At 36.0% G+C, this 18,608-nt stretch overlaps 3 protein-coding genes across 4 annotated transcripts; 2 read left to right on the top strand and 1 right to left on the bottom strand.

Moving 5' to 3' along the window:
* The first annotated feature begins 135 nt into the window (after positions 1-135).
* Positions 136-1,810, top strand: LOC120627605 (WASH complex subunit 3). Its single transcript, XM_039895619.1, has 3 exons — positions 136-310; positions 495-659; positions 885-1,810. The coding sequence occupies exons 1-3, from the start codon at positions 260-262 to the stop codon at positions 1,164-1,166; spliced, it is 498 nt and encodes a 165-aa protein (XP_039751553.1). The 5' UTR covers positions 136-259; the 3' UTR covers positions 1,167-1,810.
* On the bottom strand, positions 1,797-3,257 carry LOC120627606 (60S ribosomal protein L44). Its single transcript, XM_039895620.1, has 3 exons — positions 3,144-3,257; positions 2,831-3,004; positions 1,797-1,966 (listed from the first exon to the last, which is right to left on the bottom strand). The coding sequence occupies exons 1-3, from the start codon at positions 3,144-3,146 to the stop codon at positions 1,829-1,831; spliced, it is 315 nt and encodes a 104-aa protein (XP_039751554.1). The 5' UTR covers positions 3,147-3,257; the 3' UTR covers positions 1,797-1,828.
* A 156-nt stretch (positions 3,258-3,413) lies between these two features.
* LOC120627725 (chromatin assembly factor 1 subunit B) lies at positions 3,414-18,550 on the top strand. 2 transcript variants are annotated; one of them, XM_039895750.1, is made up of 9 exons: positions 3,414-3,547; positions 4,013-4,194; positions 4,889-5,116; positions 5,563-5,771; positions 11,282-11,460; positions 12,029-12,119; positions 14,909-15,115; positions 16,342-16,478; positions 16,709-18,550. In XM_039895750.1, exons 2-9 carry the CDS (start codon positions 4,066-4,068, stop codon positions 17,521-17,523), a joined length of 1,995 nt encoding a protein of 664 aa, XP_039751684.1. In that variant the 5' UTR covers positions 3,414-3,547; positions 4,013-4,065; the 3' UTR covers positions 17,524-18,550. The 2 variants fall into 2 exon arrangements, with proteins under 2 accessions (XP_039751684.1, XP_039751683.1); XM_039895749.1 differs by lacking the exon at positions 3,414-3,547 and having other exon boundaries at positions 3,707-4,194.
* Positions 18,551-18,608: the final 58 nt, after the last annotated feature.

The following is an 18,608-nucleotide window of genomic DNA, read 5'->3' as shown; positions in this document are numbered from 1 at the left end:
TATGTTCTTCTGTTAATCATAACATAATGTTACAGCCATTTAATTAAGATGAAAAGTTTTCAAATCAAAAAGACCATAAATTAAAAAAACTGTGTACTACTAAAAAAATCAAATCGAAAGGTTGTTCGTCTGTGGATAGTAAATAAATATTTTGTGAAGGTACGCAAAATGTTAGTGAAGGCATATTTTAAAGTTTCTCAATTCGAATTATGAGCTAAGTAGTTTTGCTATTCAAGAATTAAATAATAAGCAACTAATTATGCAAGACACAATGGCAAACCGTGAAATTGCCAATACAGACTTGACGAAGGTAATCCGTAATTAGTTTCCGATCAATCTTCTCTCGAATAAAATGATTTCTTTTAATAATTAAATTCATCTTGGTATATCTTTGAACGAAGTCAACAAGACCAATGAAGGTCCACGTAATATGTTTAAATACTTTGGTTATTTTGTTCACAAAGTCATAAATAATCCACAATATAATTTTTCAGATCGCTGCTTTACAACAAAAGCGTACATTGGCCTTTGTGAATCATTTCGTGTTCACTACGGTTCAGTTCTTAAACAATTTCGCAAAGAATTGTGAGCAGAAATTAATGCACTTTGAGAGGAAGTTAGAAAAAATTAATGCAACCATGGTATTGTTAGAAGCCAGAGTAAGTATATCACAATTCATAGTACTTTGCCAATTATGGTTCCGCTTCGCATAAGCATCCTCACACGTGAGGGATTAAGATCTGAAAACTACACTGTATCAAGTTGGGTGGGCATGATTTTTCCAATTCTTTCAACATTGTAATTATAAGCACCGATGGCTTAACAGGCTGGATATCATTTTAGGAACATTCTTTATTAAAATTTTCACTATTGTATTTTTGCAGCTGTCATCAATACCAGAAGTTAATAATACTGCACTAACAGTTATTAAGCCAGAAGAAATGAAACATGAACAGGAAGACCAAAAAGAGACAGATGCAGAACAAAATAACGAAGCTGCATCAAATGATAAAGTTGAATCTACTACTGAATCTTCAACAATAAAACCTGAATATGAAAGGTTTATAAAAATGGTGCAAGTTGGAGTACCAATTGATGCTGTAAAATTAAAGATTTCACTTGAGGGATTAGATCCCAATGAATTCGACATTATTATGCGAAAATAAAAACTTAAGATTAAACTTTGCCTACAAAGTTATAAAAATTGTTAGGTGTTTAATTATATTTATGTAAAGAAAAAAAGAAATGTTCCAAAAACAATGCTATTGCTGTTGAAGGCTGTACAGAACTATTTTTTCAAAATTCATTTTTAAATATTCACTTTAATTTTATCTGATAGAAAAGAAGTATACAGACAGTAGGGCTGTATCATTGCCAAACAGAAAAAAATTGTGACTTCTTAATCCCAGACTGGTGGTAAATAGACATAAAACTTTTTTTTTAAGATAGTTGGTATGAGCAGATTTAATGTACTAAGTTCCAACCTAATGTAAATAGAAGTTCCCCTTGTACTTTAAATCAACTGGAACTAAACTTACTTTAGTTTTGAACTATTCTACTAAAAATCCATGAGTTCTTATGTAAGCAAACTTGAAATATCTTTCTAAATATTCCTGTACAAAATCATAAATGTTTTTTTCTCTGAAGAGTAATATTTATATTCTTAAAAATGTTTCAGCCAATTTTTTAACTACTTTAATGAACAGACATCTCTAGATGAATGTTTTTTTTAATACCTTTCAAAGCTTCAAATTTAAATACTGGAATGATAAAAAGGTAATAAAATAAAGAGAGAAGGGTTTTTAACTTATTTATTAGCCAGAACTGCCTAGAACTGAATCATTTGTCCCTTCCTCTTCTTGTCTCCTCCCAGTTCAAAGTGCTTGCAGCGCTTGAGTGCTACCTGTGACCTCACCTTGCAGTCTGCACACTCAAGACGGAGTACAATTTTCTTAGTGGTTTTCGCCTAAAGAAAAAAACACCTTGAAGTATATATTAAAGAATTTTATTGATCACTGTTTTCAAAACTTATCCTTACAAATATTATAAATGTTAAGAATGTTTTTTTGTTTGTCTAACACCCTAAATTAGCATCCAATAAACTTAATTTTTCCATAGAGTTAGTTGAAATGATGTAGATTAACATAGGCTACTTCATGCTCCAGGAAAACAGCTCATTTGAATGAATGAATGAATGAATGAATACACTTTTATTGTACACCAAAGAAACAAAAAGTAGTTACAAAGATATAAATACAAATCAAGAGAGTACAATTTTGTGGCCTTATCGCTACATAGCAATTTCTTCCAGGCAACCAATGCTATGTATTGAAGTTCATTGATATCAAGTAGGCCAAATAAACAGCAATTTTGAAATTACAAGATGACTTTATCTACAAAGAAGAAGCAAGCAAGAACCTACTTTGGGATGTTACTTTTATCATACTTTTGTGAGATTGATCTGTATATTTTTAGCAGATTCTTAGAACATAGTTTTACTAACAAATATAAATTACATTATCTGAATGCCAACTCTTAACTGATGTTAATTGGTTATGTTAATAGTAAGAGGTTATTTTTTTTTGAAAGGTTATTTATAATGATGAAAAATTTGATGCATGTTACAAAAGTTAATATAGCTAAAAATTAGTAAATAAATCACTGCTTCTTCCTGGTAACTTTCGGAGCTAAAAATTTTAAACTTCTATATTTTGGGTTACGAAAAAATTAACAATAGATGAGTAGAATAAGTTGCTAATGCGTACTAAAGACAACAATCAATTATTTCCAATAACCGGGATGGCAGAAATAGAGGTTATGTGTACCGTACCTTTTTCTTGAAGATGGGCTTCGACTGGCCACCATATCCCTGCTGTTTACGGTCGTAACGTCTTCTACCCTGCGCAGCGTGCCTCTCCTTAGACTTTTTGTACTGTGATACTTTGTGCACTTTGTGGCACTTGCATTTTTTGCAGTATGTCCTGCGCTGTTTTGGTACGTTCACCTGAAATTTATAACGGCTAGAAATAAAATATGACCGGCACTTCAACGCTATAAACACATTAAATATATTCCACTCATAAATTCACTAATATCTTTTGAATTAAAAGTGATTTTATTAGATTTTTTAATAATAAACACACCATTTTCGATTTGTCTGTTTCGACCAGGCAAACGTCAAATTGAAAGAGATACGAAATGACTTTGACAATTGACACAAAATTATCGAAGCCCAAATCACACACAGATTATCCCTATAGTTTTGAGTTTTTGACTTAGATTTTCACAGACAAGTAAATAGATATAGATACGTACAATGTTTTTTTAAATCATTCTATCATTTAATTAAACGACCTACAATAAAGGAGGAGGCCATCAATTCGGTTGAATTACGTTCTGTATCTAAAGGTTTTTTTACTTAATTTGATTGTTTATAACTATGAAACATATTATTATTTATTTATTTATCTACAGTGGAGTGTGCTTATACTCAAAAAATATAATATTAACAATCAAAGGAATAAAAGGCTCTGGAATAGAACCTGAGGTAATTTATATAGTAAATTTTCTAGACATCTTCTATTAAACTCTAATTTGGTATCAATTAGATTGTATAACGTAGTGTTTGTCTTCTCATTTCATATCAGCGCTAATCATATCGCCACATATTTAATACGATATGCAAACCGCACCGTATATCGAGGCAACTGTTACTGTTCCACTCTCTCACTCTCGTTTTGTTCACACGTTTTTCATGAATCCTTACGTCGCGGAACAAATAGTTAATAAGAAATTGCGAACGCGAAGTGAAGAATAATAATTGAATCTGTTTGATTCTAGTTTTCGTGTCTAGTTCGCAGCTTTTCACAGAAATTTGGAGAAACCATCAGATCCTACTGTATATCTTTGGCTATCAGGTCAAAAGCCTTATAGTGGTGGAAGATTTTTTGTTAAAAAAAAAAAATACGCGGGAAAACTGACAAGTTTGTTTTTGGTATATATTAATTTCCAGCTTTCAATACCATCACGATTGTTTTTGAAAAGTAAATATTAAGTGATATCATAATGAAATTAGCTATCCCTGAGATTTCCTGGCACAATAGAGATCCTGTTCTCAGTGTAGACTTCCAACCTAAATCGGAACCGAACGATCCACTTCGTCTTGCTACTGGAGGCACTGATTCTCACGTATTAGTAAGTGATTTTTTTTGTAAAGAATAATATAACAAGTAACATCTAGCACTATTGTGGTGATAGACACAAAATAACATTCCGTCCTCTTAATTTAAATTATTTTGGAACTAAAAAATTCTGAAATATAAAACTAAATACAAGTTTGCAAAAGTACCAAACAAAACTATCAAACATATTATTATCTGCAACACAGTTTATACTTATGCATGATCAACGTTTTCATTTGTTTTTGTAACCATTGTAGTTTGTCCTAATAAATAAAATTTATACATATTTATCATTTGAAATTAATTTAATATGGGCCACTCTAAAAGTTTCCTCGTAATGGAGGAAATGTGTGAACTGTGGGAAAACTAATGTGTCTTAGAAGGAAGAATACCTTAAATTTTTTTTTTTTTTTATCTAAAATTAAGTTTGCATGATTGTGTTTAAACAACCCAATGTATTTTTTATTCTCTTCTTCTTATCCATAACACTTAAAGGAGGGTTAGGACTCATCATATCTTTCTACTTCTAATAGCTGTCATATCACTCTTCACTCCTTTTACAAGCTACTCTTTCACACAATCTATCCAGCTCTTTCTCAGTCTTCCTTTTCTTTGTTCTAATTTTATCTCACCTTGTCTTTTTACTTATTATATCTTCCTTTTTATGGTATCTAATTAAAGCACATTCTTTCTTGAAAATCTTATAGATATGGTACATCTCTACCAAAGACTCTGGGTCTGTAAACTTGGAAATGGCAGCAGATCTTACAAAGCACCAGAAAGCGGTGAATGTGGTGCGGTGGTCGCCGAGTGGCCAATACTTGGCATCAGGTGATGATGAGTCCATCATATTTGTGTGGAAACAGAAGACTGAGGAACCTGCTCCTGCTTTGGAAGGTGAAGAACAGTATAAAGAGACTTGGGTTATACATAAGGTCAGTATTTTTCACCTTCTGTGACGCCTGTCTCTTTTCTAAGTTGATGACTGAAATTTGTTCTAAGTAAGACCACTAGCTCTCCAATCTCTCAGTTCATTTTGTCATGTAGCATATATGTACTATAATTATTTAAACACAACCTCACTCAAGGCCTCAGGTTCTATATGTTAATCAGGATTTGATAATTTATAATTTTTAAATTCTCTCTGGTCTGGTGGGGTAGAAGGCTATGGGTGTGATTAGTTTGAACAAAAAATTTGGCGCTAAGAGAATTAGTGTTCTGGTACAAAGTTGCTTAGAAGACGATTGGGGCTATGGGTAATATAACTGCCATGTCCCTAACAGGTTAGCCTGTTACCATCTTAGACTGCATTATCACTGACCAGCAATCATGGGCTAAATATAGTGGAATAAAAAAAAATTATTTGTGTTATGTGTTTCAGATCCTCCGTGGGCACATGGAAGACATCCTCGACCTTAGCTGGAACAGCACATCCACGCAGCTGGCATCCGGCTCCGTGGACAACAAGCTGTTGGTGTGGGATATCGCGCGAGGCCGCCACAGCGCCATCCTCAGCGATCACAAGGGCTTCGTGCAGGGCGTGGCGTGGGATCCTCGGGGACAGCTAATTGCCTCTGCCAGCACTGACAGGTTATTTTTCCCTGACCATATAAATCGAAACATCACCATCATCAACCTATTACTGATCCACTACAGGAACAATGTTTTCCTTCGGTTTTAAAGCAATTGATATTTTAAATGCTTAGTTCATAAACGCATATAGCTCGGAAAAGTTAGAAGTGCTGGGGCTTGAAATCGGTCGCTACGAAATCTTACGAGTAGTCTATCACCACACAGTGTTTTTAATGATAGAATTGTAAGCAGTTTTTTTTTAATTATGTGATACATCAGAAGCAGTCGCGCGCGGGTGCGTAAGCCGTAACAACGTCAAATCCATGACGCTCTGTTTTTTTAGTAATAATTAGTGAATAAAAACAAGTCATATCAAGCTAAAATCACGAATTAACTGTAGATAATAGTGTTTTTAAAAAAATCGTTAAGCTATAATAGTGTTAATAGTGCTAACTAGTGCTAAAACAAAATAATTAAAACTGTGGTGACGTAAAATTGAGCTCTAACAAGAGTGCCAAGGCCGGCCATTCACCGGCCGGGCCATTGACCTCCGCACCGCACGACTGTCCCCGTCGCACGCCAGCGGTAGCAGCGGTGCGTCCCTGTCGGCGCTGCGCAGAAGGACACTGCCGCCGTTGCACCTTGCGACGCGCGACGCGTGAGTCACAAGCATGTCACAAACCACAGAACTACGAGCGCGCGCAAATATGAGCTGTGTGGCCTGTAGCAACAAGGTCGCAACTAACGAACTACTAAACTGCACCTCTTGTCGGGGCGCTTTTCATTTTGAGTGCCTCAACATGACAAAATCACAATTTGAGGGGCATTCAAATGATCTTAGACGCTCTTGGAGATGCATGCAATGCGAGCAAATTACACGCCGCTCGAGGAATGACAACACCCCTGTACGACGTAACTTCGAAGGCGACATGACGACGACAAGTATCGACACTGACATGTCCATGGACGACCGCTTCGCCGAGGATCGCAGCATCCTCGGCAACACAATTACTGCAGAAACCCCCACCCGCAAAACCACTACGTCATCCCCGTTAATCAACACAAACTGTACATTAGAACAAATTAGCCAGTTATTAGACACAAAACTAGAAATAAATAAAAGGTCCACCCTTAGTGAGTTAAAAACGATGATTCAAACCGAAATAAACTCAGCAATTAACACACTTAAACAAGAACTCACACATAAGACAGGTATGTTATTTAGTGAACAGACAAACATAAAGAAAGATATAAGTGAACTAAATGGAAAAATGAAGACCATGGAATCGGAGTGTCACAAATTAAAAACTGAAATAAACAGTATATCGGAACGGTTTGCACTTAAACCTAAGCCAGAGAATGGCGCAGATACCAGCAAAAGAATAGTGCTTTATGGTCTGAACGAGTACCATCGCGAAACAGAGGCGGAGCTAAATGATAGGATAATTAACTTATTTGGCAACATACTCAACATAAATCTTCTAGGCTATATCGAAGACTTAAACCGCATCGGAAAGAAAAGTCCACGACGCCCTATAGTCATCGAACTCATAAGTAAAAGGATGACCAAATATATATTACAGAACAACCGGTACTTCAGAAACACCGGATTTGCCGTCACAGCATTCCTAACCGGCGAAGCTTTGCAAGAGAGGAAAGAACTGAAAGAAGAATACTTGAATGCACGGAAAAGTGGTAAACGGGCATCGCTACGAGGCAGTAAGCTGATCATTGACGGGAAAGAAATAAGCAGAGCTAGTACATCCCACCACATGAATGAATCACAGCAGTCACAGCCCCGCAACATTGATATGGAATTCTACAGCCGGCCTACCCATAATCCACACATCAACGCAGAAATTCATGAGACATTTCGGAACTAATAGTAATAGTAACAACAAAGATAAAAATTTTAACATATTGATACAGAATGCGCAGAGCGTAAAGAACAAATCTGACATATTAACGAGTTTCCTTGAGGAACAAAATATTGACGTAGCATGTATTTCTGAAACTTGGATCTCTGACTCCCAAAAAGACTTTGTAAAGATAGACGGCTACAACTTTGCGGCATCCTTTCACCGTAAATACCGGCAGGGAGGTGGTGTCGCAATACTTGTTAAGAATGGTATAGAGTTTAAGGATAGACATGATATAACGGATTTATCGACCGAATACATCATCGAGTGCTGCGCGATAGAGTTAACTATACAAAAGCTAGTACTCATAAATGTGTATCGTGCTGATCGCGAAATTGAGGTCTTCTTTTCTTGCATAGAAAATCTGCTTAAAAAAATTCGCGCCAAATTACCGAAAAAACAAATTATAATAGCGGGAGACTTTAATATTGATGCCCTTGCAACGCCTAAAACAAAAGACTACCGTAAACTCTCGAATCTATTGCTGGAACTAAACCTCTTGCAATTAATAAACCAACCAACCCGGGTAACTGAAACGACGTCCTCGTGCATAGACTTAGTTTTCACTGATAAGAAAAACCTCGTTACTAAAGTCGAGGACCATGGTATCTCAGATCACAAAAGTATAATCTGCGCGCTCAAAGTCGACGATGAACCAAAAACAAACCTTACCCGTTATTTAACTAAACGTATCTTCAATACCAAATCATTGTCTAATTTTAAAGCAAGACTAAAAACTGTAAACTGGAATAAAATAATATCGCAGAATAACAACGCTAACGAAAACTACAACAACTTTATTAACCAATTAACACAAACCCTAGATCTATGTATTCCTAAACGACGACTTAAGATTAAAACCACAACAAAAACCTACCTAGCCACCGGGCTAAAACGGTCTTGCCGCCACAAGCGTATAATAAAAATACTGATTAATGAGTCCAACAACAGTATTTTAAAAAGACATCACAAAATTTACAGTAAACTGCTTAAAAAATGTATAAAACAATCGAGGAAATTAGATAATATACAAAAGATGCGTAACTCTAAAAGCAAAACGAAAACCATGTGGTACATAATAAGAGATTTGACGAGCAGGAACAGGCAGACAGACACTAAAAATATAACACTCTCTACTCAATCGGGTTTCGTCCAGGAACCACAAGCAGTCGCGGACATATTTAACGAGTTCTTCATATCGGTTGGAAGGTCATCCTTTGACGATGAGACGTGCTCTGAAAACCGCAACCCGTATAATATGTGTAATGCACAATCACGATCTATTAACTCTTTGTTCCTAGAGCCGGCTACCGAGCACGAAATACATAACACTATTCGTAGATTAGAAAACAAACGCAGCTTCGGCGCAGATGAAATCCCACCGATATTAATTAAAAATTGCATTAATGAATTAACCTCCCCATTGACATTTTTAATAAACCAATCGTTCAACGAAGGCTACTGCCCCGATAAACTAAAAATAGCAAAAATAAGACCCATTCTGAAGAAAGGCGGGAAACCCAATGATCCCAGTAGCTACCGACCTATCGCCTTATTGCCAGCACTATCAAAAATTTTCGAAAAAACCATAACCAACCGTGTGTATGGTTTCCTCGAAAAATACAACATCTTAAATGAAGCCCAATATGGCTTTAGGAAAAATCGATCGACAACCCTAGCCGTCTTTAAATACATTCAGGAGGTTCTAGACTGTTTGGAGGGAAAAAAGTATGGTGTCGGGCTGCTGTTGGACATGACCAAGGCCTACGACAGGGTTTCCCACAAGATACTGCTCAAAAAAATTTATGATTCGGGTATACGAGGGAACGCTCACCGATGGCTGGAAACCTACTTGAAGGACAGACGACAGTTCGTACAAGTGCAATATCGCGATGAACAGACTAACGTAATAAACGACTTTGAATCCGACGTACGTGTTTCTAATTGGTCCATACCACAAGGAAGTGTCATTGGATGTATACTATTTTTGATATATATTAACGACCTACCTACCTATATAGACTCGATAAACTCACACTCGCGATGCATCATGTTTGCGGATGACGTATCGATCCTATCCATGTGCTCGAATGAGACAGATTGTGAAAATTTTATCTCAGAAAATCTAACAAACATCAAAAACTATTTAAATTCCAATAACCTCGAAATGAATGTTAACAAAACTAAGTTGATACAATTCCGGCCACACCAAAAACAACCACTAAATCTAAGATCGCTCGTGAATACTACAAAAATCAAAGAAGTTACAGACTTCACCCTTCTCGGCCTAACTATTGATACACACCTGAACTGGAAGAGCCATATTCAAAATTTAAGCGTCAAGCTCTCACGATTTGTATATGCTCTCAGCATACTAAAAGCAAATACAAGTTATGAAATTGCACTCTCCGCATACTATGCATACGCGTATTCTTGGATAAGATATGGGATAATCCTCTGGGGTGCAAGCACCAACGCAGAGGATATCTTCATCCTCCAGAAAAAATGTATCCGCATTCTAGTCAACATAAAACCTCGCGAAAGCTGCAGACCCCACTTTCTAAATAAAAGAATTTTGACACTACCCTCAATTTATATCATGGAGACGGCTCTATTTGTTAGGAAGCACCATTACCTGTATAAAACAGTGGACAATGCAAAAAAACACGAGAGAAGCACGCGTCGCAAAAATAAGCTTGTACACCCTAGGTGCAAACTTAAAATGTCCAGCAGAGGCCCATTAAACAGATCGGTAAATATTTATAATAAAATCCCGAAATATATTACTGACGAAAATACTGATGCAGCCTTTAAGCGGAAACTCAAAGAATGGCTCATACACAACTGCTTCTATGAGATAGATGAGCTATTGCAATCCTAAAACTAGACGTACTTTACCTTACTTTAATATACCTACTCAAGACCTCAATAGCGTGACAGCTTATAATTTAAATTCAAAACGACTATGTACATCTAACTTAACTAAACTAAGTGTTTGTTGCTGACTATAATTGTTGTAAATGAATTAGTAAACATCATCATTATCATTTTTCTCTACAGCGAACACGTGACAGGACCTATGACAGAACTAATCTGACTAACTATCTTTAACACTGACATACTTATTAAATTATAATATTATACATTTTGACATTAAACTATTAATTATGAATCTGCCATTAAATTAAAACCTTTTGATTAACAAATAACTAACAAACTATTATATAAGACATATTTTATTAGATTAATATCGATAGGTACTAAATATTGGAATAATGTAATGAACTTCGCAACAATGTAGCAACGCCCTGACAGGGCATCATGTGTATGTACTATAGTTGTAAGGCATGTACATGGAAGCTATGAATAAATGAATTGAATTGAATTACAGCAAACTAGGAAAAAATTGCAGTCTTGTGAAGTTAAATCATAAAGAAGAATAAATATTATATCTTTGATGTTCATCAGAGCTTTGAATTACGCTTTTAAAACATCAGTAGGGAAAGTTATCACAGTAAAATGGGCAACATTTTACTGTGATAACTTTCCCTACTGACGAACTTTCACCCCATTCAACTGAAATCCTTAAGAAGAATCTTTCATATACAGGGTGTTCCGCACATTTGATGTGTCAACAAAGAAGGTGGTATCCCGCAGCAGCAAGGCCGTGCTTCCCTTCCCCAAGCAGCACCCGCTGCACGGGACCAGCGTGCGCCTCTACCACGACGACACGCTGCAGACCTACTACCGGAGGCTGCACTTCAGCCCCGATGGACTTCTGATTGCTGGTGCTTGGAACTTTTTATTTAATGCATTGCAGTGCATTTGAAGCATTAGTAGCCTAGTGAAGCATTGATAGCCTAGTGATTAGGCCTTCGGATTAACTTTTGAAGAGGCTGAATTCGAACCTTGGCATGCACCTAGTAACTTTTCTAAGTTCATCTTAGCAAGCAATTAAATACCAACACCATGCCTCAACAGTAAAAAGTATAGTTAGGAGGAGCTTGCAGGCCACCAATGAGTAGTGTTATGCAGTTGCGTGCACTTCATACATGCACAAAAGCACTGCATACCCAAATTATTTTATATAACTCTTATATTATATTCGACCTGCTCTATGCATACCCTGGTCAAAAACCTTGTACACGCCACTGGTGTTAAGCCTGCGTGTGTTTTCCACCAATTCGCACTAGGCCAGCGTGGTGGACTACGGCCGAAACGCTGCTCATTGCGGAAGGAGACGGTTATGATTAATGCATTTGACCTGAGGCGCCTCATGTTATTAGAAAACTTGTTACCTGTAGACTAAATTTGAAAAATGAAATTAGTAAACTAATGCAATTATTTCTGCTGCAGTTCCGGCGGGCAGCATCGAGCCGGAGCAGGGCAAGGTGGACATGAAACCCATCAACGCCGTCTACATCTACACCAGATACTCGCTCAAAGTGTACGTCCATTATATATTAGATGCAGCCCACTAGTTAGTTTGCGTACAATGTACAAGTACTTATCGCAGTACTTTCTCATCTTGAGGCCCATAGTTGTGCTAGTTATATTAGCGAAATGTTACAGAATTTGACACAAATTACAAAAAGTTGTGATTGCCTAGTTGGTAAGGCATCAGCTACCCTTTAATCTATAGATCCATATATACACACCAGCAATTAAATATTGTAAGAAAACATATAAAAAAAAAATTTGCGTTAGAATTGCCAATGCTTGTGCCATTACATATAAATATCGGTGTTTTATCATATCACCGGTCAAAAAAAAAAAACTACAATAATCATGATGCTGAACTCTATCTTAAATAGCTATGCAACAAGGATTTACTAAAGCTCTAATTTGCTTATGACGTCACAAGTGCCATGAATGAAAGAACCTCCCATGAAACCGTGCGGCAAGCGTTTTACCGGCAAATAACCGCTAAAACGCTTGCTGGGGTGTCATAGGATGTTTTTAGATATATTTTTACAATTTATATCAAAGAAACATTTAATTACTGCAAAAATGAATGGATATAGCACATGCTTTACATCTATATCAACACCTGTTTACCTGCATCAGGAAAAAATAAATTGAATTGAATAGTTTCCAATTACTGCAAAGTCAAAGTCAAAGTCAAAAATATCTTTATTCTAGTAGGTAGGTTATGATGGCGATAACCACATTCGTAAACTTAAAACTAAAGCTACGAGGGTTCCAAACGCGTCCTGGCCTAAGAAGAAGCCCACAACAAACTTAGCCGGGTGTTCTTTTTTTTTTTTTTTTGTTATCACCATCCCTCAATGTCATTTAAAATTATTAGAAGAGCAACCTGGTTAGAGCAATAATTTACACCCAAGCTTTTTTATCGATTACGTAGTCCTTTATACTAAAATAGGACTTTTCTATAAGCTTACGTTTAATACAAACTTTGAACTTTTTAAGAGGCATCTCCAAGATGTCAATTGGTAGTATATTGTAGAATTGTATGAATTTTATGTAACCTAGTATATTGCACTGTAAGTTTATTCTTACTTCTAATGTTTAAATTATTGCAGTCACATTTTTTCTTAAATTTAGAAATGTTTTTATGAACGTACATTAAATTTTCTGACTGACTATATACTCTGTCGTTATTTAAATCAATTCAAAAAATATCGGTTGTCTGTGAAGTCGGTTTACTGACGATAGTTGAACGTGCCAACGTGTAAGAAAATAGTGATGGAGTGGTTGCATTTTTCAAAAGAAAATTTCAATTTTGATGTTTTTTACACTTTTCACTGCATTTTATACTTGACGAAAACATGTTTATTGTTTATTGTTTATTGTTATTAGGTACACAAAACAGGTAATAACTAAAAGTAGATCTAAATATAAGTAATAACAAGTTTTGTTCTAAGCTACAACCCAAAGTATGTGTACACAAATTGGAATTAAATTAAACAGAAAGTAAAGATAAAATTAAAGTTGAAACAAAAAAGAAACACTTAAATAATAATATATATATTATTTCCCTAAAGATTATGTGGAATAGTGCTTAATAATTTGATTTTTAAAAATATTTATCCTTTTGTTAAAAATGTCAATATTATGATTACTTGATACTAAATCATTATAAAGGCGGCACATGCGAACGATGGGATTGTAAAAGGAAGTATTGTTCTTGTAGACACTTAGGGAAAATGGTTTAAAATATTTTAATCTGGGATTAACGCGAGTATTTATAGTAATGAGCGAGAGCAAGACGGAAGAATCAATTTGGGAGTTAATGAGCTTAAATAAGAAGATCAAATGAAAGTATTTTCGACGAAATTGCAAGCTTTGCATCCCAAAGTGTACAAGCCTGTCATGGTAAGTTGTACGTTTATGGCCGAAGTGATGTCGATACGACAATATTCGTAAAAATTTTTTTTGAACAGCTTCTAAACGATCGCAATGAATGGTATAATACGGTGACCATATTAGTGAGTTATACTCCATTATACTACGGACCATAGTTTGATAAAGCTTGATAGTTTTGTAAAATCTCTCGTTGACCTTAAAATAAATCCCACTAGTTTGTTGCATTTAGCAATGATATACTGGTAATGGTCTCTAAAAGATAATTTATCATCAAAAATTACCCCAAGATCATTTGCTAATGTTTTTCGAGTTAGTGCTTGATCATTCAAAGAGTAATTAAATTCTATTTTCTTTGAGATTCTTTTAGTAAAAGTAACGACAAAACACTTTTGTATATTGAGGCTCATGAGGTTCTCGGTGCACCAGTCGGCTATAGCATTTAAGTCTTTTTGTAGACAAAGAGAATCATTTTCACTATCAACAGACTTGAAAATTTTAAGATCGTCAGCATAAAATAAACTCTCGCAGCATAATCTGTCTACAAGGTCATTAATAAACAAAATAAAAAATGTAAATGTATTATTGTATAGAAGCTGTCCACGCGGACGCATCGCTCACTCAAGTAGGAGAGAGACAGATGTCGAACGCTGCCGAACGCGGAGGCCGATTGTGCCTCTTTGTCGCTTGTTCCGCGCTCTCGCTTGCACTTCGAGCCTTAAATGGAACGCCTCAGGGCGAGGTAACGCCGCATGAGTCATGTTTTTTCGTGCGCGCAGCCGGCTCCATCGAATTATAAGACGTTGTCACGTCAAAATGAATGGATATATCCATTCCTACATTACCTGTATCAGGTAATAAATGAAATTGAATAGAATAGTTGGCGAGCATCGTGTGTGTATCGTGTCGCAGGCCCGCGTGCGTGCTGCCGTGCGCCGCGGCCGCGCTGGTGGCGCGCTGGTCGCCGCGCCGGTACGCCGCGCGCCGCGCCGGGCCACGCGCCGCGCTGGCCGCGCCCGCCCGCATGCTGCTGGCCGTGGCCACCAAGCGCTCGCTGCTCATCTACGACACGCAGCAGCGCACGCCGCTGGCGCTCGTCACCAACATGCACTACACCAGGTACTGCCAACTCCAACTCCTTTAGACTCGTTATCAAAATTAAGCTTAATTTGCTATACTCCGCTAAAAGCAGGAGAATCTGTGTGATGTAATTTATAAATTCTTCAATCCTTATACTCCACACCAAACATATCTTCGGCAATGTACCCTCTACGTACGTTTCGCTCCGAAACCGGAGCATCCTCAGGAGATGTTGACTTTACAATTAATTACAATTATTCATTGTAAAGTCAAGTCGTCAGTCGTGCGTATAGGGTATATTGCCGAAGATCTGTTTGGTGTGGAGTATAAGGATTAAAGAAATTATAAATAACACCATAGATGACTGATGACTGATGAATATTTTTATGAATAACATACATAAATACTTATAATATACATATAAAAACCCAGACACTGAAAAACAGTCATTCTCATCACACAAACATTTTCCAGTTGTGGGAATCGAACCCACGGCCTTGAGCTCAGAAAGCAGGGTCGCTGCAAACTACGCCAATCGGCCGTCAAAGTAATGAGTGTGTTGATTGTTGATGAATTTTTATGTGTCAATACTTTCATCTGCTTGATAAATTATTTTTAAACAAAAACTAAAGTTAAAAAAAACAGCGCACGCACTGCACTACGGAGTTATATTGTATTGCTTTGTGTTATAATAATTATTGAAGGGAAATTAGAACCGTTGTGATTTTAAACTCGATGTAACGCAATGCTTCACGATCAAGAAAGAGACAGATTTATAGACGACACATGTATAGGCGGGAATGAGATAGAATACATTACACATTTTGTTTCGTATTTAACTTATTAAGGAAACCGAACAGACAGAGTGAGATAGAAAACATTATACATTTTTTTTGACTATTCTAGTTACCATGTAATAAACCTTACATTTATACAAATAGTTCTGATACTCTACATCCACCTCAATCTCTCGTAGGCTACTTTTCAGAAGTTACACTTAAAAAAAAAAAAAAAGATGCAGTCTCAGATGGTAGCTGGCTAACCTGAGCATGGTAGTCATATCCCTAATCGATTTCGTCTCGTTGCCGGCCGAGTAGTTGCGATGCCAGTTAATTTATTGTGCTGCTTAATTATCACATTTCCAACGTACCTCAGAAATAGTTTTATACTTCTGAGGTATGTTGGAAATGTGTAGTAGTTACACACATTTCCAATAGTAGTTTTAATTTAAATTATAATATTAACATCATTTCATTCCCGCACAGGCTCACAGACCTGACATGGTCACCTGATGGACTTATCCTGGTGGCCTCCAGCACAGACGGCTTTTGTTCTGTGGTGTCGTTTGCTGATGGAGAGCTTGGGGAAGTGTTACCTGAAGAAGTCGCAGAACCTTGTCCAGGTATTATAACAATATTTTTAGGAACTTTCATAGGATGCCTGCTGTCCGCATAGTTTTATTCATCTGTTTGTCTGCCTCAATCGCCTTGGCCTATAGGCAGCCCAAAACAACTAAGCTGCATTCTTTTGAGTTTCCAAATTACCAATTTGAATTTTAATAAGACATACTTTGTTTGAGGAAAGCGTTCACACATACATACTTAAAAATAACATCAAAACATTTTTTTTCAGAACCAGCGACAGGCACCGAGGACCAACAAAACGATAAAGAATCCACAGATGATGTTAAAGAGATCAAAACCAAAATAGAAACTAAACAGACAACTCATAACATATCAAAAATAGATTCATTTATTAAATTCAAGACGCCAAGTAGTGGTAAATCCCCTAAAAAAGCTAAAATCGAAAGCGTTCAGCAAAAAACACCAGTAAAATACGATATATTAGTCGAAACAGCTATGCAGTCTTGGTCGGATAATTCCAGCAACGATGTCATCAAGCCAAAGGAAAGTGAACCTATGGACGTAGACAAGAATGACGACATCATGATAATAGAGGACAGTGAGGATATAAAACTAATTTACGAAGAAACCGAAACTAAAACAGACGCACCATCACCAAAACAAATTAAATTGGATGAAAAATCACCAAACATTACGGATGAGTCTTCACTAGAATTTAAGTCTATCTCAAAAGAAAATAAAAAAGATTCAAATGTGAAAAAAATCGAAAGTAAATCTGAAACAAAACATATTGGAACAAAATCTGAATCAATAGAAATTAAACGTACAACTGAATCAACAACTACTGTTAAAAATGAAAAAGGAATCGAAAGTAAAATAAACGAAACACCTTCAAAATGTATGTCTCCCAAACAATGTGAAACACCAAGTTTAAAGCAAAACGAGAGTACTTTTATGAAACAAGCTAAAGTGACAGACATGCAAGAGGCAGGAACGGTCAAAGCCGCGCCCAGTCCTAAAGCGCCCAGACGAGTGAGCTTTGTAACGTTATCAAGTCCTAAGAATAGCAAGAAAAAATGTTAATAGTGTAAAAAAGGAAAACTGCTATTGAATATTGCAAAGGTTTACAATTAGGCGTAAAATATTTGTTAGACGAATGATTGTAAAGGTGCTTTCGAGGAGTCTTCTTGAGTATGGAAATACTTGAACATCAGACTAAAATAAGTTTTAATTGAATTGTATTAAAGCTCAAATTTGCCTACAATCCCTTTAGCTCGTGCTAGTGCTCGTGAAAGAACGTTTTTAAAATAATAATCAGGATTCCGATTGACTGATTGTTAGGTTCATTTTACTTTGGCGATACAGAATTTATATGAAATTTGAGAACGACTCTCGGCTCGATAGCGAGCGAACAAATCTTGTACTAAAAAACTGTAATCTTTAAAACTAATTAATCGTATAACGTCTAATAAAACCGCCAAGTGAATTTATCAGGACACACAAAAAACACTACTATGCAACAATTTTATAGGTAATAAACCCATCTATATTGTTTAGATTTTTTTTAAATATTTGACATTATAGAGGTTTTTCATCTGGTTTGTGTATAAAATGATGTTTATTGTATTTCCTCTTAAACTGTGCTAATTTGAATTGTGCATATCGTTTAGCCATGCTTTAAAAAGAGCCAAGCTTGGGTTACGGTCAATTTTTTCGACAGGCTTTCAGTAGCTGTTTTGGGGGGTACTTAGTCTCGGAATCTATAGTTTTATTTTTATAGATGTGACCTTTAAGATATAACTTTGGCCATATTCATCGGTTATATCAAAAGCAAATATTAAAAAGTTTGTTATACTGTGCAAAAGTTGACTTTTGTACATTCGTAACATTTTGTACATAGATGTTCTATGTCTATGCATAGATTAATCAAAAATAATAATTCTTAAATCACATTTGTCCAGTTCTAGGTTTGTATTATGTAAAAGGCGAGGGCTTGGTCGAGGCTAGCCACTAGTTTTCAAATACTTTCTGCACATTGACGTAGGATAGCGTCGTCAATCAAACGACGTAAATAAAAGGTAAACATTTTTAATAAATATTTACAATTTAATCCAGGTTTTAATTTTATCACATTTCAAATAAAGAGAATATAATATATATAACAAAAT

The sequence above is a fragment of the Pararge aegeria genome, chromosome 11 (assembly GCF_905163445.1).
Source record: "Pararge aegeria chromosome 11, ilParAegt1.1, whole genome shotgun sequence".
NCBI lineage: Eukaryota > Metazoa > Arthropoda > Insecta > Lepidoptera > Nymphalidae > Pararge > Pararge aegeria.
This window is presented reverse-complemented; position numbering and strand designations above follow the sequence as displayed.